This window comes from Eretmochelys imbricata, chromosome 10 (genome assembly GCF_965152235.1).
Source record: "Eretmochelys imbricata isolate rEreImb1 chromosome 10, rEreImb1.hap1, whole genome shotgun sequence".
Classification (NCBI taxonomy): Eukaryota; Metazoa; Chordata; order Testudines; family Cheloniidae; genus Eretmochelys; species Eretmochelys imbricata.
This window is the reverse complement of record NC_135581.1, coordinates 40,065,613-40,086,074: the sequence shown is the minus strand read 5'-3', so window position 1 is coordinate 40,086,074 and position 20,462 is coordinate 40,065,613. Positions and strand designations below refer to the sequence as shown.

General features: G+C 48.0%; 1 protein-coding gene across 1 annotated transcript; it reads right to left on the bottom strand.

Moving 5' to 3' along the window:
- Positions 1–15,316: 15,316 nt before the first annotated feature.
- Positions 15,317–19,785, bottom strand: LOC144271232 (zona pellucida sperm-binding protein 3-like). Its single transcript, XM_077828436.1, has 9 exons — positions 19,378–19,785; positions 17,519–17,691; positions 17,334–17,437; positions 16,741–16,918; positions 16,515–16,635; positions 16,333–16,424; positions 15,709–15,854; positions 15,476–15,583; positions 15,317–15,399 (listed from the first exon to the last, which is right to left on the bottom strand). The coding sequence occupies exons 1-9, from the start codon at positions 19,783–19,785 to the stop codon at positions 15,317–15,319; spliced, it is 1,413 nt and encodes a 470-aa protein (XP_077684562.1).
- Between the last annotated feature and the right edge of the window lie 677 nt (positions 19,786–20,462).

The following is a 20,462-nucleotide window of genomic DNA, read 5'->3' as shown; positions in this document are numbered from 1 at the left end:
TGGTGACCCGGCTTACCATAGCGGTAACATTCCTGACTCCGCACAGTTTTGTGGGTAGGTTCTTGTGACACTTTATGCACCCTAGGGGATGCACCAATGTATTGTGCCTCCTTTGTAGCCAGTTCCATGGAGACCGCAATTTCAACCACCTTCTGTAAGGTAAGCTGAGCCTCTGTCAATAGGCGCTTCAGTACAGCTTCACTGTACAGGCCACACACTAACCTGTCACTCAGGGCATCATTTAACATCTCCTTAAATTCACAGTGTTCTGCTAGCCTTTTTAAAGTTGCTACAAATTGTACAACTGTTTCATCTTCTTTTTGGTCTCTTTTGTGGAACCTATATCGTTCAGCGATTACCAGTGGTTTTGGGGAAAAATGGGACCCCAGGATTTCCACAATGTCACTGTAAAATTTGGTCTCAGGCTTAACAAGGTGTAGTAAGCTGCATAGCAGAGAGTAGGTTTTAGCCCCCCACAACACTTAAGAATATTGGCACCTTCTTCTCTTCTGTAATGTCATTTGCAATAACAAAAATCTCAAAACGCTCAGTATACATATGACATAGCACTATATTCTCCTCAAAAGGTTCCAGTGGCCCTGTAAGTATAGCCATGGTTTTCATTTCAGGTTTCACAGTCAGTGCCAACAAGCCAGCACAGTCAGTGCAAACAAGCCAGTTCTCACCCCCTTCCAACAGCTAAAAGGTTTTGGTAGGGTTGTTTTTTCTGTTGCTGGGGACGCACAGGGATCCCATCATCATCGCCACTTTGTTGTATCCTTGGGGGCAGCAGTTTTAGGAAGAAATCACTTGACACACAGAGAGCTGTGAGCCATGAAAGCAGCCATTTATTTCCACACACTGAACTAACCAAACCAGCCAAAACTGGCTGGGCTATCCCCTAATAATCTAACTCAGTTGCCATAGCAACAAGGTGCTATTACCACGACAACCAAATACCCAACACCAAGGAATACACTCAAAGATGTAAACAGTAAAATCCTTGTTGCCCTTTAGATCAGGTTTCATAGATAGTACATGGCTAATAGAGGTTATAAGCATGCTGAGTAAATCACGGGAAGGCAATACAAGGAAAAACCGCACTGCACTGGGCCAGCCATGCAACCCTCACTCTTATTCTGCAGCCAGGAGAGTCCACTGTCCGTAGCCTGCCTAGCTACACATTTGCAGCTGTGCACAACTGGCTTTCCTCTCTGTTCTTTGATACTGCTCTTCATCTGGAATTCTCAGGCCTACCTCTGAGTGCAAGAGATATTGGCCTTACCCACTCCAGGTAAAAGCAAAGATCCCATTGACTTCAATGGGAGCAGGAGCCTGATAAGCACAATGCACCATTATCTTTGAAAATTCGTGGCGATTGGGGGAGGTCCCGGATTATTGGAAAAAGGCGAATATAGTGCCCATATTTAAAAAAGGGAAGAACGAGAACCCGGGGAACTACAGACCGGTCAGCCTCACTTCAGTCCCCAGTAAAATCATGGAGCAGATCCTCAAAGAATCCATTATGAAGCACTTGGAGGAGAGGAAGGTGATCAGGAACAGTCAACATGGATTCACCGAGGGCAAGTCATGCCTGACCAACATGATTGCCTTCTATGATGAGATAACTGGCTCTGTGGATATGGGGAAAGCAGTGGATGTGATATATCTTGACTTTAGGAAACCTTTTGATATGGTCTCCCACAGTATTCTTGCCAGCAAGTTAAGAAACTATGGATTAGATGAATGGACTATAAAGTGGATAGAAAGCTGGCTAGATTGTCGGGCTCAAAGGGTAGTGATCAACAGCTTGATGTCTAGTTGGCAGCCAGTATCAAGCGGAGTGCCCCAGGGGTCGGTCCTGGGGCAGGTTTTGTTCAACATCTTTATCAATGATCTGGATGATGGGATTAATTGCACCCTCAGCAAGTTCACAGAAGACATTAAACTTCTGTGAGACGAGGTAGATATGCTGGAAGGTAGGGCTACGGTCCAGAGTGACCTAGACAAATTGGAGGAAATTTGATGAGGTTCAACAAGGACACGTGCAGAGTCCTGCACTGAGGACGGAAGAATCCATGCACTGCTACAGGCTGGGGACCGACTAGCTAAACAGCAGTTCTGCAGAAAAGGACCTGGGGATTACAGTGGATGAGAAGCTGGATATGAGTCAACAATGTGCCCTTGTTGCCAAGAAGGCCAACGGCATATTGGGCTGTATTAGTAGGAGCATTGTCAGCAGATTGAGGGAAGTGATTAGTCCCCTCTATTCAGCACTGGTGAGGACACACCTGGTGTATTGCATCCAGTATTGGTCCCCCCACTACTGAAGGGATGTGGACAAATTGGAGAGAGTCTAGTGGAGGGCAAAGAAAATGATTAGGGGGCTGGGGCACATGACTTACGAGGAGAGGCTGAGGGAACTGGGGTTATTTACTCTGCAGAGGAGAAGAGTGAGGGGGGATTTGATAGCAGCCTTCAACTACCTGAAGGAGGGTTCCAAAGAGGATGGAGCTAGTCTGTTCTCAGTGGTGGCAGATGACAGAACAAGAAGCAATGGTCTCAAGTTGCAGTGGGTGATGTCTAGGTTGGATATTAGGAAACACTATTTCACAAGGAGGGTGGTGAAGCACTGGAATGGATTAGTTATGGGGGTGGTGGAATCTACATCCTTATTGGTTTTTAAGGCCCTGCTTGACAAATCCTTGGCTTGGATGATTTTGTGGGTGTTGGTCCTGCTTTGAGCAGGGGATTGGACTAGATGACCTCCTGAGGTCTCTTCCAACCCTAATATTCTATGATTCTATGATATGCAATGTATGAATGACCTAGTTCTTAACCAACCAACACTCTTTGCCTCAGTGGCTTCCAATGCCTAATGATTCAACAGGTTGACTATAGGGTCCACGGGAAAGTAGCCTAACAGCTCTGGTGATGGAGGTATGGCTCAAGGAAATTGACAAATATGCAACTGACACGCCTCTTTGATCATTCAGGTTTTTACTTTGGATGCTCAAGAGTGCATATAAATCCCACGGAGACAAGGAAAAGAACGACATTACTTGACATGCTTAGTGTAGTCCACACCACTGCAATCTAGAACTGGCCTCTGCATACCACTCCTGGGATGTGGCATAGGTGTTAGAAGAAGATGTCAAGGCATTCTAAAAATTAATACTGGCCACTCCATGCTTATATTAATCTCCCAAGGTTACAACGTCTCTTTGATCTTGGATGGGTACATGCTGCCCACACCCAAATGCAAAAAACCCAATCTTTAGAACCCAGGAAGGCACACTTGGGAATTCCTCCCTATGGGGTACCCTCAAGCCCTTTCACTCCTCCCTACAGAGAAGAGCTGAGAAAAAAAACAAAGGAAATCAACTTTGGCACCAGATACTTAAATAGCATATGCACAAACCTCTTAGGACACAAAAACCCAATCCTGTTATTTAAAAAGGAAAATTCTATTAAAAAAGAAAAAATATATAACGGGCTGCCTGAGTGTCCATCAAGGGGAGCTTCCCCGCCCTTCATTTATCAGATGCCCCCCAAATCACAGATCGTGCTGGCCAGCCTCGTTCAGGTCAGGTCCACTGGCCTGGGCTTTCTTCCTGGAAGTTTAGGAAACAGAGTTAATAAGATACAAAGATACATGAATCTCTAACTTTACTAATAATTACATGAAGAGCTAAACAGTATTTTTCACTTTTCAAGGACTATAATGACTTAGAATGCAGGGACATTTTTACCTGGCTGATTCTGGGAGACCTTCCCCGGGAGAGTGCATCAGCCACTTTCTTGGAGGCTCCTGAAATATGTAGTATTTTAAAATCAAAGTCTTGGAGAGCTAAACTCCACCGAAGAACTTTTATGTTATGGTCTTTGACTGTGTAAAGCCACTGCAGTGCAGCATGGTGAGTCTGCGGGTGGAAACGCCGTCCCCAAATGTATGAGCGTAGCTTCTTCAGAGCATACACAATGGCATAACATTCTTTTTCTGAGGCTGACCAGTGACTTTCCCTCTCAGAAAGTTTTTTGCTGAGAAACACGACAGGATGGAACTGTTGATCTGGTCCTTCCTGCATTAAAACTGCTCCTACACCACGCTTGGACGCATCTGTGGTTACGATGAACGGCTGGTGGAAGTCTGGGGCCCTTAGTACAGGGTCAGACATAAGGGCCGCCTTAAGCTGGTTAAAGGCTTTCTGACAGTTCTCAGTCCACTGAACTGCATTTGGCTATTTTTTCTTGGTTAGGTCTGTTAGTGGGGTGGCAATTTGGCTATAGTATGGTGCAAATCGTCGGTAATACCCGGCCAAGCCCAAGAAGGATTAGCCCTGTTTCTTTGACTTAGGGACAGGCCAATTTTGGATAGCATTTACATTATCCTGTAGGGGTTGATCGTTCCTTGACCCACCTGGTGTCCAAGATACATTACCCTGTTTAGGCCTATTTGAAATTTTTTGGCCTTAACGGTTAATCCTGGCTGCCTTATGCGCTAGAAGACAGCTTGGAGGTATTCCAGGTGTTCTGCCCATGAATCTGAGAATATGATCACATCATCAAGGTAGGCTACTGCAAATTCCCCAGATCCAGCCAGCAGGTTATCTACCATGCTCTCTGGCATGTTTATCATACCAGGCTTTTTGCTCTTTTGCTCTTTTTGAGCATCCTTTAGGTTTTCTTTAGCAAGGGCTAAAGAGGTTCGGAGAGTGTTTTGTAGGTTGGTTACAAAGTCCAAAATGTTAGTTCCTGGAGAAGATGTAACCCCCTCCCATTGCTACTTCACCAACTGCAACTTCACCTTAACTTGGTGGCCATAAACGAGTTCAAAGGGTGAAAAACCCAAACTGGGATGTGGTACAGCCCTGTAGGCAAGAGCAACTGCTGCAACACTAGGTCCCAATTGTTGAAGTGCCCATTCATGAATTTACGTATCATGGCACCCCCAAAGTCCCATTAAACTTCTCCAGTAGGCCATTCGTTTGATGGTGGTAAGGGGTGGCAACCAAGTGGTTAACCCTCTGAGCTTTCCAAAGACATTTCATGGTCCCTGCCAGGAAGTTAGTTCCCAAATCCATAAGGATATCGGGGCGGCAATCTACCCTGGCAAAAATGTCTGCCAATGCCTAGCTCACGCTTTTAGCCCTGCTGTTGCTTAGAGCTACTGCTTCCGGACATTGGGTGGCAAAATCCATGAAGGTCAGTATGTATAGCTTTCCTCTGGGTATCTTCTTAGGGAAAGGACCCGGAATATCCACGCTGAACTCTAACTGAGGATGAAAGGAATTTCTTCTTAGAGATGAAATTTTTAGAAGTGGAGACTCATCAACACCAGCCCTTGCTTGGAAACAGTTTTAGTTTCACCACCTTGCCATTTTTCAATGCCACACATTTTGTTGGAAAATGCCCACTTGGCTTTAGTGCCAAGGCACCATTTTGCCCTCTGGCTTTTCAGAGTAGCACTGCACTTTAAGGGCACATCCCTCTCCAAATGTAAGCTCTGACCTTACATCGAGGATACCAAAGAAGCCATCTTATCTCCCAGTCTCTACGGAAAGTAAAGTCATGTCACTGGACCCCTTGGCAGGCAGTAGAGGGAGATACGCCCGGAAACCCTGCCTCTCTGAGACCTCAGCTGCAGCAGCAGCCAGAGCAGCTCTCTTTGGAATGTAAGGTACCAGCAGCAATGATGAGGTTTAGGACTAACAGGAAGCCCAGATATACTGTACACCTGGGAGGCTGCCCCTTCCCAACCTACTTGCTGCCTGTGGTGACTTGTTTCAAGAACCAACTTGTCCCTGCTATACAGGCCACAAGCAAACCATGTTCCTACAGACTCCTCAAGCATGTCTTTGCTCTGCCTCCCCCAACTGGAGACCCAAGCAACCTCCTGGAGGGGAGCCAAGGAAATGGAATCCTTGAAAAACAAAGCCCTCAAAGGGAGCCTGGGAAAGCTGGTCAAGGCAGAGTCAGACAGGAATGACTGGTATGTGGCAGCCCTTCAACACATTCCTCCCACTCTTAACTCTTCGCTGGCAGGAGGCACAGGAGTGCAGGCCAACTGGGCTGCTGCTGCACAGCAACAGACCTACACTGCTGCTGCTGTGTCTGTGGGAGGCCTGGGAAAGTGACTGCCTTGCTTGGCACTGATAGCACTCGCTGGACAGGTACTAATAACTGGATTGGTAGAGGGAGATGCACTGCAGCCAGGAACAGCAGCAAACGTCCTCCATGCAGCTCCAAACAGGCCCTGCTATGCCATGCTGCAGACAGTCCTGGCAATGTCCCCCTCCCCACACCCTCCCCACACCCTCCCCACCCCCTAGTGATTCCTGACTGCCCTCCCCAACCCTGTGATGCCCCTCAGTCCCAACCAGCAGTCTGACCTCCAGTCCTGGCCAATCATACGCAGCTCTGCCAGTGCCCCTCAGCCCAGCTACCATCTCCCCTTGCTAGTCCACTTCAGGGAGCCTTGTACCCCATAGAGCCGTGCAAACTTACTTAGCTCAGTCCTAACCAAGCCCACCCCCTGCTCTTCAGCTCCCCTGGGTTCTGTCTCCTAGCCTCCCCATGTCCCGTCACTGGGATCAGCAGTCTGGCTGCATTGCTATGCATTTGTGCTGTGCCAGCTGCAATGGGACTCCCCAGAATTCCCACTTGGGGTGGGGCATATTAACCCTCTGAAGTGCTTGTGTGCTCATCTCCCAAGGGCTGCGACCAGCTCCTGGGCTACTGTGGGAGTCCACAGCCCCAGTCGAGAAGGAGAGATGACAACGAGACTGTAACTAACTCTTGTGCTCCTCGCAGAGGACTGATCGATCCCTCCTGCCTTTTGCCCCACCCAATGGAGTTATTTGTGGAAACATCCTGGTTCTTCTTCACATCACATAAGCACCCTGCCTGGGAGGCGCTGGCAGGGGAGTAGCAGCATTTGGCTGGGCTCCCAGACAATGCACCTCTCCTCCCAGTCTGAGTCATGGGTTTTAAGACCAGCAAGGCCCACTGCAATCATCTCATCCACCCTCCTGCAGCGCCAGCCAGAGAACCTCGCCCAGTGACTCCTGCAGCCAGCCCAGAACAGCTGTTTGACCTGGCTGCCTGCTTCCTTCCCATGCAAACCATCCATTGTAATCCATGTCCCCCGACCCCAACGATCACCCACTTAGAGTCACCCAGTTTTTCCTCCCAGCCCCTTTTTATTACTGACCCTCTTACCCCTTTTCCACTGCCCTGTGGTGCTGTTGCCCCCCGCCCCCTTGGTGGCTGAGACTGGAAAGAGAACACCACTGTCTGCCCAACCCTCGGGGAGGAGGTGGCTGTGTCGCCTCCAGGTTCAGGTGTAGTAGCCAGCAGGATTGGGGCTACTCTTGAAAAGGCTTCAGCAATGGTCATTACTTCTCCTTAATGGGCCAGAAAGGTCTGTGCATAGGGACATAAGCGCTGAATACTCAGCCAATGCTGTGGCAGGAGGCAGTGCAGACTAGTGGCTAGGGCATCCGGCTGAGATCCAGGTACCTCTGCTGAGGGACCATGGGCAAGTCACTTCCTCTCCCCTTTGTCTGTCCCGGCTATGCAGATTGTAAGCGCCCGAGGACAGGGACTGCACCAAGCCCAGTGAGATGCTAATTGTAGTTGCAGTCTCTAATATAAATTCCACAGTCCTCTTCAGAGCTAGCGCCGGGCAGGCCAGCCAATCCTAACCTCTAGCAAGGTAGTGACAGCAAAGCAATCATTATGACACCTGTTTTTGGAACTCAGGTGGGCTGCTGGGGTATGCAGCACTGGCCCATGTGAAGCAGAAAAAGCAAGGCCAGTGGGAGTTAGTCTAAGGGGAAAGCAGAACAAACAGTGATGTGTCATTTCCATAACGCAAGGCAGCTCTCAGCAGCCCAGAATCTCCAAGCTGGCCAGCCAGCTTTGCTCTCCTCGCGACAGTCTGAGAGAACATCTCTCTCGTGATCTCAGCCAGCAGATGCTGACACAGCCCCCAGCTCTAGTTGAAAATGCCAAGTGAAGTCTTCAGGATCAAAAGGAAAGAAAAGAAAGAAAGAAAGAAAGGGGAAAGGTTTGAGTGGCACACCAACCCCACAGTAAAGGAAAAGGCTGTCTTGCCAAGCTCTGGTGGGTGGAAAGCAAGCCAAGCTGGATAGGGAGAGCTGCACATGCAATAGGAGTGCTCCAAGCCTGGAGGTTACTAATTTAACCCTTGAAAAGCTGGCCCTCTGCCAGCAGGCTGACACTGCAGCCGGAGAGTATTTTCTCACCACAGCCAGTCCATGAGTGCCTAGATGGCCCAGCCAAGAACGGGATAGGTCCTGCATAGCCACAGAGTGAGAAAACAGTCCTGCCTCAAAGTGCTTCTACTAGCCTGGTGGCTAAAAAGCAGGCGAACCAGGGAGGTGAAGCTGTTGCCCAAGCAACCGCAAGAGTGAGGCAGCACAGCTGGGAATAGATGTCAGGGTTGCTGAGTCCCAGGGCAAGGCCCGAGCCACTAGACTATTCAGCCTCATGTCAGGTTTTGTAGTCAGGCCACACAATGATGCTAGTGAGGGCTAGCCACTCCTGTGGTTTGGGGAAAGGCCCCTTGCAGCACCTCTTCCTGCTGCCACAAACCCAGGGAGCCAGTTTTCCTGGCCCCATCAAGAGGGAGGCAAGCCAGCTGCGAGCCCCCGGCTGCTGGGACAGGATGTGTGGAGGTGTGTGGGTACAGGCAGCGTCAGGGCTGGGCCTTGGTGGAGGAGGACTTGGTGGTCGGCTGGGGATTAGGGAGGGGCAAGGTCTGAGGAATTGTTGATAAAGGGTCACATTTCTGAGGATTGTTTGATTTATCCCTCCTCCCCTCCAGCAATGGGGCAGTTGGAAAGAAAAGGCAATTGTGAGCAGAGATCCCTCACTCCACGTGTCAACCCTACTGAGGAACTTTTATAGGCACGTGGTAAATCTCAGTGAGGGTAGGGCTCTGGAAGGATACTGCACCTGACCGTTAACTGTGGCAGCATGAATTAATGCTGCACCTGAAGCAAAGTTAGCGTGGTATTTGGAACCCACACAGGCAGGAACCCAGCTCACCATGCAGGGAGGAAGGTGGGGTTGGGACTAATGCTAAAAAACTGGCACCGAGCCCTGACTCTGCCTGTACCCACACACCTCCACACATCCTGTCCCAGCAGCCGGGGGCTTTCCATTGCCAGCTCTGCCCCAAGCTCCCAGCCACATTCTGAGGTGCAGCACTTCACCTTGCTGGGCTGAAAGTTTCCCATGCCATTAAATGGGGATAACAAATGAGCTATGTGAGAACAATGTGTCAGAGTCCCTAGTGGTGCCCCACTAGACTCATCTGATCTATAGCCAGTGCCGCGCAGCGCTCCTACTGACCTCAGCCATCCCCTCCCACTTCAGGCGAAGAGCCCACAGCACTTGCCTGCCATTAATCCTCCTGGCCTCCCAAAAGATAGGGAAATATTAATGTATCTACTTTAGACATAGGGAAACTGATGTAATTGAGCTGGTCCAAAGACACCCAGCAATCACCAAGGGCGAACAAAGGGAGTTCCCGTTCCCCGCTGTCTGTTCTCACTCTTCGACTGCATTCAACCCACTGTGACATTCTATACCTTGGGGGAGTGTACTGTAATCCCCATATTACTTATTTTCATATAATTGTTATCTTACATATAAAGCATGCCTTGTAAGGTATCAGGGGAAAGGTTATGATCTGATGAAAGTTATTTCTTTATCCATAGATGTGTATCATTGACGCATATGAAGTTATGAGATTTATGTAGTATGATGGTCAGTAAAACATGCTGTAAGTTGGGGGAATCAGCCAGATATTAGCTCCCCAGAGGCAACAGCAAGCAAAGTAACCAACACCTGAGGGGGTGTCAAACAACCCATCAACAGCCATTGTCCAGCAAGGGAGCTACAATGCAATGACTCACCTGCGTGAGGCCACACCAGGGGAATTGCTCAAACTTGCTTGGAGAGACTCAGCAATGCCTCCCAGAATGCCTGGACTTGTGCTCCCCAAGCACATGGACTGAGGGTATAAAACATACAGAGTGGACACATACTGGGCCCTTCTCCTGCCCCCACCTTCGCTGCAATCAACTAAGACCCTGAGAAGACAAGACTCCAACAGAGGAGATTGGCCCAGGTTTAAGGACCAACCTGTATATTAAAAACTGCAATATCGAGTGGGGTGACAAAAACTGCTTAATCTAGATGTTGCCCAGTCTAATAGGGTTGAGTGTTTAGACTGCGTGCTTATATTTATTTTATTTTATTTTATTTTATTTTGGTAATTAACTGATTTTTTGCCTATCACTTAATATCACTTAAAATATATCTTTTATAGTTAATAAATTTGTTTGTTTATTCTACCTGAAGCAGTGTGTTTGGTTTGAAGCGTGTCAGACACTCCCCTTGGGATAACAAGCCTGGTACAGATCAATTTCTTTGTTAAATTGACAAACTCATACAAGCTTGCAGCGTCCAGCAGGCATAACTGGACACTGCAGGATGGAGGTTCCGAGGGTTGTGTCTGGGACTGGAGGTATTGGCTAGTGTCATTCAGTTGCACAATCCAAGGAGCAGCTTACATGCCAGAGGCTGTGCATGAACAGCCCAGGTTTGGGGATTCTTACAGCAGAGCAGGGTAAGCCTGGCTCCCCGAGTCGAGGATTGGAGTCACCTAGCAGATCACCGTTCCAGATAACACAGACGGGAACGTCACATCCACACCCACTTCATGTTGCTTTCTCTCTTACAGCAGACAGAGTTCCCTGCTGCCAGAGTGACCTTCAGCAAGTCACTGAACTGCTCTGTGCCCCACCTGTACAAAGGGGAGAGCAGCATTCCTTGCCAATTTAGTCACAATCATTTACCCCTCACCTTTTCACATCATCACTCCATTTGGGCAACAAAATGGCAAATGAAATTTAATGTGGATAAATGTAAAGTTAACCCCAACTATACATACACTATGATGGGGGCTAATTTACCTACAACTAATCAGGAGAAACATCTTGGAGTCATCGTGGATTGTTCTCTGAAGATGTCCATGCAGTGTGCAGTGGCAGTCAAAAAAGCAAATGGGATGTTAGGAATCATTAAAAAAGGGATAGAGAATAAGACGGAGGATATCTTATTGCCCTTATATAAATCCATGGTACACCCACATCTTGAATACTGCATACAGATGTGGTCCCCTCATCTCATAGACTCATAGACATTAAGGTCAGAAGGGACCATTATGATAATCTAGTCTGACCTCCTGCGCAATGCAGGCCACAGAATCTCACTCACCTACTCCTGCAATAAACCTCTCACCTATGTCTGAGCTATTGAAGTCCTCAGATCATGGTTTAAAGACATCAAGGTGCAGAGAATCCTCCAGCAAGTGACCCGTTCCCCATGCTCCAGAGGAAGGCAAAAAAACCCCTGGGCCTCTGCCAATCTGCCCTGGAGGAAAATTCCTTCCCGACCCCAAATATGGCAATCAGATGAACCCTGAGAATGTGGGCAAGATTCACCAACCAGATACCCAGGAAAGAATTCTCTGTAGTAACTCAGATCCCACCCCATCCATCATCCCATCACAGGCCATTTGGCCTATTTTCCATGAATAGTTAAAGGTCAATTAATTGCCAAAATCATGTTATCCCATCACACCACCTCCTCCATAAACTTATTGAGTCTAATCTTAAAGCCAGATAGGTCTTTTGCCCTCACTGCTTCCCTTGGAAGGCTGTTTCAAAACTCCCTCCCTCAGTCTTCTTTTGATTAGGCTTACCAAGACAAGCTCCTTGAGTCTCCTTTCATAAGAGAGGTTTTCCATTCTTCGGATCATCCTAATAGCCCTTCTCTGTACCTGTTCCAGTTTGAATTCATCCTTCTTAAACATGGGAGACCAGAACTGCACACAGTATTCCAGGTGAGGTCTCACCAGTGCCTTGTATAACTGTACTAAAACCGCCTTATCTTTACTGGAAATACCTCGCCTGATGCATCCCAAGACTGCATTAGCTTTTTTCATGGCTATATCACATTGGAGGCTCATAATCATCCTGTGGCCAACCAATACTCCAAGGTCCTTCTCCTCCTCTGTTACTGCTAATTGATGCGTACCCAGCTTATAATTAAATTCTTGTTATTAATCCCTAAATGCATGACCTTACACTTCTATTAAATTTCATCCTATTACTATTACTGCAGTTTACAAGGTCATCCAGATCCTCCTGTATGATATCCCGCTCTCTCTCTAAATTGGCGATACCTCCCAGGTTTGTATCATCTGCAAACTTTATTAGCACACTCCCACTTTTTGTGCCAAGATTAGTAATAAAAAGATTGGTTCCAAAACTGATCCCTGATGAACTCCACTAGTAACCTCCCTCCAGTCTGATAGTTCACCTTTCGGTGTGACCTGCTGTTGTCTCCCTTTTAACCAATTCCTTATCCACTTTTCAATTTTCATATTGATCCTCATCTTTTCCAATTTGACTAATAATTCTCCATGTGGCACTGTATCAAATGCCTTACTGATATCTAGGTAAATTAGATCCACTGCGTTTCCTTTGTCTAAAAAAATCAGTTATTTTCTCAAAGAAGGAGATCAGGTTGGTTTGGCACAATCTACCTTTTATAAAACCATGTTGTATTTTGTCCCATTTACCATTGACTTCAATGTCCTTAACTACTTTCTCCTTCAAAATTTTTTTCCAAGATCTTGCATACTACAGATGTCAAACTAACAGGCCTGTAGTTACCTGGATCACTTTTTTTCCTCCTTTCTTAAAAATAGGAACCAATCTCAACAGAGATATATTGTCATTAGAAAAGGGCAACTAAAATTATTAGGGATTTGGAATGGGTCCCATATGAGGAGAGATTAAAGAGGCTAGGACTTTTCAGAGGATACTAAGGGGGGGGGGGAATATGATAGAGGTATATAAAATCATGAGTGGTGTGGAGAAAGTGAATAAGGAAAAGGTATTTACTTGTTCCCATAATATAAGAACTAGGGGCCACCAAATGAAATGAATGGGCAGCAGGTTTAAAACAAATAAAAGGACATTCTTCTTCACAGAGCGCATGGTCAGCCTGTGGAATTCCTTGCCTGAGGAGGTTGTGAAGGCTAGGACTATAACAGGGTTTAAAAGAGAACTGGATAAATTTATGGAGGTTAAGTCCATTAATGGCTATTAGCCAGGATGGGTAAGGAATGGTGTCCCTCGGTTCTGCTTGTCAGAGGGTGGAGACGTATGGCACGAGAGAGATCACTTGATCATTACCTGTTAGGTTCACTCCCTCTGGAGCACCTGGCATTGGCCTCTGTCAGTAGACAGGATACTGGGCTGAATAGACCTTTCGTCTGACCCAGTATGGCCCTTCTCATGTTCATTTGCTGCTGGGTCAGGCTCAGAGGAACACTGGAATGCGCTACCTAGGGAGGTGGTAGAATCTCCTTCCTTAGAAGTTTTTTAAGTTCAGGCTTGACAAAGCCCTGGCTGGGATGATTTAATTGGGGATTGGTCCTGCTTTGAGCAGGGGGTTGGACTAGATTACCTCCTGAGGTCCCTTCCAACCCTGATATTCTATGATTCTATTAAATGGATGATATTCCCATGGGGAAGGGCCAGATGAGAGAAGCTAACGGCTATTCAAGAAGAGGTCTTTTAAAGTTGCCTCTTTCTCTATTTTGACTTTCCAACTTCTTGCATCTCCTCAGCATTAGTGGCACTAGTGCACATGTCCTTATACAGCAGGAGAACACATCAAAGGCAGTCTGAGTGATCGCACCTCACAAGTGGACCTACAGCCTGAAAGATCATAAAGACCAGCCCGTGTCTCAGTATAGAGTGATGAGGGGGCAGTAGGAGAGTGAGTGTAGTTTGGCCTATTATCTAACCAAGGTCATGCTAGGGTTGACTTTTTCAGCAAAGTGCTTTTGTTCCATGACCTCCAGCCTCTAACCCTCTTTCTCCACAAGGTGGCAGTGGAGGACAGGATTCCCCTGCTCACACTTACTTTCTGCAGCTTAGGGAAAACAGTTTTAGCACCTTCCAGTTTGCAACTGCCCCAGCCTTAAGCAAATCTAGTGGTTACACACTGGCACTTCAGAGAGCTTGCTGGGGTGGGGAGGAAGAAGCTGTCTGTTTCAGATCACTTCCTTCCCCTACTTAGGGTGGATCACAAGTGGAGACAACAGTGTGATGCAGTTGAAAAAAAGGGGGGGGTAGGGCAACCAGAGGGGTGTCATAGGTAAGATATTAGAAGTGTCTCACTCTGCTCAGCTTTGATGATGCCTCAGCTGGAGTACTGCAGCCAGCTCTGGAAAGATGTATACAAGTTAGAGAGTTCAGAGCTATGAAAGGGTTAAAAACCTGGCCACTGAGGAAAGGTTAGAGAGTTACACATGTTCAGTCTTGAGAAAAAGAAGACCAAGGGGGCACCTGATAAGTCTTCAGATCTGTTACAGGCTGTTATAAAGATGACAGGGATCAATTGTTCTTGTCCTACCTTCTATGGATGTAGAGAAGTAATGGGCTTAATGTGCAACAAGGGAGATTTAGGTTATTTATTAGGAAAGACTTTGTAGCATTAAGGGGAGTTAAGCTCTGGAACAGGCTTTCAAGAGGCTGTAGAATTCCCATTGTTGGAGGAACAGATTGGACAAACTCCTGTCAGAGATGGTCTCGGTTTACTTCTGTCTCAGGATTTGGGGGGGAGGAGGAGGCGAAAGGAAAAGAGACTAATGACTTTGTTTGTTGTTACATGGATGTGCAGAAGGGATGGACATGGGGCAGTTGATGTAGTTGGTTCTTGTTAGTATGAAGGTAGCCCCGGTTGGCAATGCTTGGGATAAATTACATGTATTTATGGTAGGCCAAGTTTCAGAGCCACCGCAGAGAATATGTACCCAGTTCCCGTCTCATTCAGTGAAAGTTGGACAGCCAGATCGCTATCAGATAAAAAAGAAAAAAGTCTCTGTTATAGAGTTAGAGTCATTGGCTGCTCTTCCTATCCTGATGGCCAGGCATTATGCATCTCCATTACCTGTTAACACCACTTTTCCCTGTCAGGGGTAACTTCATCAGAAGAGAAGCATACCTTCCCCCACCAGAGTCCAATCCACAGCAGAGCTCATTCTCCTCCCACCTACAGAGCAACGAGTAGGAATTCAGCATTAGCACAGGATCCCATTGTCATGTTTTATTAGAGAAGTCACAAGAGTAAAGCCAAGGAAGCAAACAGTCACTTTTTTTGCCTAGGAGAACAATTAAGACAAGAGAGGCTAGAGCTACAGTCACAGCCAGGGAAACCAGGCCAGAGCTATGGCTGCTGCCATGGAAACCAGGCCCAAGTTTGTGCCCTGCTCCTCTGCAGCACCTGTGGAGAGACAATAAGGCCATTAGAACTGAAACAATGGGCATTTCAGCCATGTCACAGCTTGCAGATGCCTTACCCTGTGGTGCTTCCACCTGGTGTTCTAAGGGACCTTTAGAGCTTTGATTAAGGATGAACAATGGTCCAACCACAACATCAGCCTGATCTTCTCTCCCCCAGGAGCCACCTGGATGTAGAATGGAAGAGAAACTCACCAGTAACACCTTAGACACTGGATTTGGGATGGAGCCCCATTGGAAGAGCCAGAGCTGAACATCTCAGTTTGAAGTATATACACATTAGAGACCTTACCATGCCTGGGGGGCACATCTCTCTGGAAGCGCCTCCCTGACCATCTGTCCAGAGGGTTCACTCTCCTGGACTGTCCTTCAACCAGCCCACACTTCCCAGTCTCACAGCAGCTGCAGATCTGTCTGGTGCCTTCCACTGGAGACCAGCTGGAATAGAAGGAGTTCAATTACCTATAGTTAGACCTGTTTATTTTTCCGCAGGGCGACAGGCCAAGTAACTGCTCTACCATGGCCTCCTGAATTAAGTTAATACAGAAAAACTGGCACTGAAGGGAGCTTAGGGTGAAGGTTTTCAACGTAAATCCTGCATAGAGGGGGGCCCCTTCTGCAGCCACCCCACAAAAATAAGCTTGATCCTGGTATCATACCCAGTTCCTCAGAGCATGTTGTGTGTCAGATGTGTAATTCCAGTGACTGATGTCACACCTGACCTACATCAGAGTCATATCCTTAGTGAACAAGCAGCATCCTTCACCCCAGGGGCCGCAACCCAACAGTCCCTGGACCAAACAATAGCCTATATTCAGAGAATAAGCATGAGAACTGCCTCTAGATCCAAGCCATGCAGCAGGTCAGATCTCCACTGTCTCATCACACGCTCATGTTTTGTGCTCCAGCTACTCACATGTTGTCTGCTTTCTTGAAGGAACAAGCTTTGTTCAAGGCATCTGGGGCTTGCTCAGCTGCAGTGACTTTCAGATGACAGGTGATATAGATCTGGAGGTGAAGGGGAATAGCAGGGTTAGTAGCACACAAAGGGACACCAACATCTGTTTAGTCTGAGTTTAGAGGGAGGAAGAATCTCACCAAGTTGCTGGCATCTCCTGCAAACCTGAACACATCCACCATGAACTGTAGTGTGTCCTGCCTAGGCCTGGGGGATACAAAGGCTGAGGTGGTGTCATCTGATCTCCCATCCACCAGACAGCTAGACACAAGAGTCATAGTCAGGTACTAATAAGGTGCTAACCATGTATAGATCCTCTCCAGCTACAGCAGTAAATATCCTCTAGAAGAAGGCCCCAGGGCTTACCCATTGAAGTCAATGACAGTATAGCGGGGAGAGGAGTCCCTATCTGGGCCCAGGGTGGCCACACAGCTGTCCACAAAGAGCCTCAAAGCCACATGGTTCCCAGTGCTGACATCAGCTTGGATATGCATGACCTCCCCGAGCTGGAATCCATTGGAGGGTCTCTCAGCGCTCCAGTCATCTGCAAGGCAAGTTCACCATGAGCACCACAGGCAGATGGTATGGTTCCCTATAGACCCCAGCTCCTGGGCTGGCATGGAGAGGAGTCACTGCCTTTGGAGGAGGAGATGAAGAGTTCCTAGATGGAAGACAGGGAGATAAGAGCTGCAGGTGGGAATGCAAGCTAGTGGGATATCCCCGCAGGGACAAGAGGAGCTGGCTGGGAAACGCTGCATGGTCTGTGGATTATTCTGGCTCTGCCATCCAAGTCTCCTTCCTGCAGTATGGGGGTCAGTGGCTAGTGCCGAGAGCTGCCCAGCTTTGTACTGAGTCCTAGTGCTCCAGGAAAGCCCCCAACGCCTTTGAAGCCAGAGAGTGGGTCCAATGTAACAGATATTGGCATGTCTGACGAGAGGGTGACAGGACCTCCCACCTACCATTCATCAGGCGCAGGGAGAAATCCAACCTCTCCTCTGCAGACAGGGTAGAGCTGAAGGGGACCCACGTTGGCTTAATGGCTCTGCTGCTCACATTGTCCTTCCTGGGAGAGATAGGCCCAGTGGTTAAGACAGACCCCAGACTGGCCACTAAGTGCAAGGACAGGATTAGAGTCTCACCTCACCTGGGATAGTGACACTCAACAGGAATCACAGCCGGACTGGTTCTCTGGATCACTGGGTTGCTGGCAGGGGTGGGGTTGTAGAACAGGTTTGTGCTGTAGACTAGAGAGTTTGGGGTCATCTGGGAAGAGGCAGATGTTGAAAGACTCACAGTAAGATTGATATTTCCCCTCTGCTTTAGAGAAGTTTAATGAAGAGTGTTCACAATATCCCCATGTTTCCAACCTGCTCAGATACATGTTTAATATTTTGCACATGAGGCAGGTATTAGGAAGTGAAGGGTCAAGTCGAGAGGCAACTGAAGGGAAATTTAGAAGGCATCAAAGCTGCTAGACTTCACACTGTGGGTGCTTCTTGGACATTGATGCTAGTTAGACTCTGTCACATATTGGCAGAGACAGAAAGGAAGATCAGGTAAAGGGCATGTTTGAATCCTACAGCAAGTTCTGACCCCCCTCTTTAGAAGCCTTAGTGATTGCTGCCCCAGGCATTTGAGTCTCTTTGTGCTGCTAAGACTTGAGAGGACAGTAAATTTTAAGCTTCGTTATTTGTTAGAGGTGAACTGAGCCAGTGCAAGGTCCATGCACTAGATACACCCTATTTTGAGGGCTTTAGTCATGCATGGGGATGAATTTTGTCCCAGCAGTAAGTCGTTAGTAACTATAGTATATTAAGGCTCTCAATGAGAGAGCAGAAAGAAAAATCATAGCTGATGTATCTAACCAATGGCTCAAATTGCAAATGGTCCCTGCAGAGCTATGCGAGAACTAGAATTTGCATCCCACCAGAGATTATGCATTTCTGAAGGGGGGTTTTATTCCTAACTGGAACATTCACAACCTCTTACCTATATCTTCTCATCAGAGATCTCAAAGCACTTTACAAAGGAAGTAACTTAGCCCCAATATGCAAGTAGGGAAACTGAGGCACTGAGCAGGGGAAGTGACTTGCCCAACATCACCCAGTAGGCCAGAATCCCACTCCAGCACCACTCTGCCTTCCAGATTGGGAATGGTTAATGAATTTGCATGTTATCTTTGTGCGAGGCCCTTGCTGGCAACAAGGAGACCAGGAAGCAGACCAATGAGAGATTTGGTACCAACCAATCGCTGCAAACCATTCCAGCCGTGGGGACGAGGGGAACTCCAGAGAGAGTCAAGGGATGGGAAGGGAGCAGTAGCTATACTCAGACTAGAATGAGTTTAGCTCTAGACTTCAGCCTTTCAAGCCAGGTAAGCTCCTGGGACACAGGGACCCCAGGTGTAACCCAGGGGGCTCTCAGCCCAGGAGTCACAACCCCCTTCTAACAGAGTCATAAACAGCACCCAGAATGTCACATCCACTCTGCCCTTCCCTATTGCTAACAAATGGTCCATCCCCACCCCCGCCCCCAGCGTGGCAGAACCAAGAGCCACTGGTTGAACCCATAGCCTGAAGACAGGCTTGGATGTTTCTCCAGCCAGCACTTACACAGTCAAAACTGAGGGCTTTTGTCATCTTCTCTCTAGAAGGATTCCCTCCCCCCAGTCTTTCCTCCCATATTTTGGAGAGCACAAAAGAACAGCTTACCATGCTTCTGTACAAGCTATGTTCCCATATGTTCTCAGACAGGACTTATGTTCTTATGTTAGCTATGTTCTATAGCCAGGCCCCGAGACACTCACAGCTGCACACCACCCACAGCCATCAGGTCACAAGCACAGAGCCATCAGTTCTTTCAGGCACTGCACCAGAACACTTCACATATGTCTAGAACACTGGATGTAGAATTATACATACAAAGCAGAGGAGTTGACGCTCTTGACACCTCCCCCACCACAACATGGCAAGAGCGGGTTTCCAGCTTCTGAGGGATGCTTACCTGCAAGATGCTGCCACATTCATGGAGCCCAGCTGCAAAGGTCACTGTGTTCTCTGCAGCATTAAGGGACGTGTATTGGCAGGCAGCCGAACCAAGGCTCAGGTCAGCAGCTTTGATCAGTTGCCCTGTCCCAAACAGATCCCTGTGCACAGTGATCACCATCTGAGCCTCTTCACACTGCACCGTGACAGGCTGCAGTGGGGACACAGCCCTGAGCTGGGAAGCATCAACCCAAGACCAAGGGTAGACCTGGGCAAGAGAGGGCACATGGGCTTGTCTGTGAGGGGGCTCAGCCCTCAGGGTGGGTCTCCAGATGGCTGAGTCACTCCTAGAGAAATCCCAGGGATTGAAACAGGTCACCCCACTGACTGCCCAGCACAGGAGGGCAAAGCCCAGGCTGTATCCCATTCTGCCTGCCTGCAGCAAACCCAGCCTGGAGGGAAACTGCTACTCTGGGGCCCTTTATAACCTGAACTAAAGCCAGCTCCCAGCTGCCCAGATAATTAACACCCTCCCCTAGACTTTAGGCCACCAGGGCCCAATCACAGCCACTGCCCTGAACTTGGGGCAGGGAAAACAGTGAGAATCAGACCCAACTGGCCATCAGAGGCCTGTTCTCTAAACTGTCCAAGGTAACAAAAATCCCACGCTGCCTGTTACACACAATTGTTTATAGATGGCATTGGAAGTTGGAGACAATAGGCTGGTGCACACTGAACTGTTTGGGTGAAAAGAACGGTGATAGGAATGTTCAAGGTTCCTGGTGAAGTCATGGCCTGATATGACAAGCTGAGGGGTTCCAGCAGTGGGAGCCGGGTGCACCCTGGGAGCAGGATGGAATGGAAGGAGTGAGCTTCACCACCATGGCAGCCCCCACCCCCATATCCTGGGAACCACCACCACACCCCTTGGCCTTCTGGATCCTGAGAGGCATCCTGCCTAGATTTCAGAGGGGTAGCTGTGTTAGTCTGTATCAGCAAAAACAATAAGGAGTCCTTGTGGCACCTTAGAGACTAACAAATATATTTGGGCATAAACTTTTGTGGACTATAACCCATTTCATCAGACGCATGGAGGGGAAAATA

Coding starts and splice junctions, on each gene's coding strand:
- LOC144271232 (XM_077828436.1), bottom strand. CDS start 19,785: ATGGGATACAGCCTGGGCTTTGCCCTCCTGTGCTGGGCAGTCAGTGGG. Junction 16,919..17,333: donor CTCCCTGCGCCTGATGAATG/GTAGGTGGGAGG, acceptor CTTGCCTTGCAG/ATGACTGGAGCGCTGAGAGA. Junction 15,855..16,332: donor TTCAAGAAAGCAGACAACAT/GTGAGTAGCTGG, acceptor CTTCTATTCCAG/CTGGTCTCCAGTGGAAGGCA.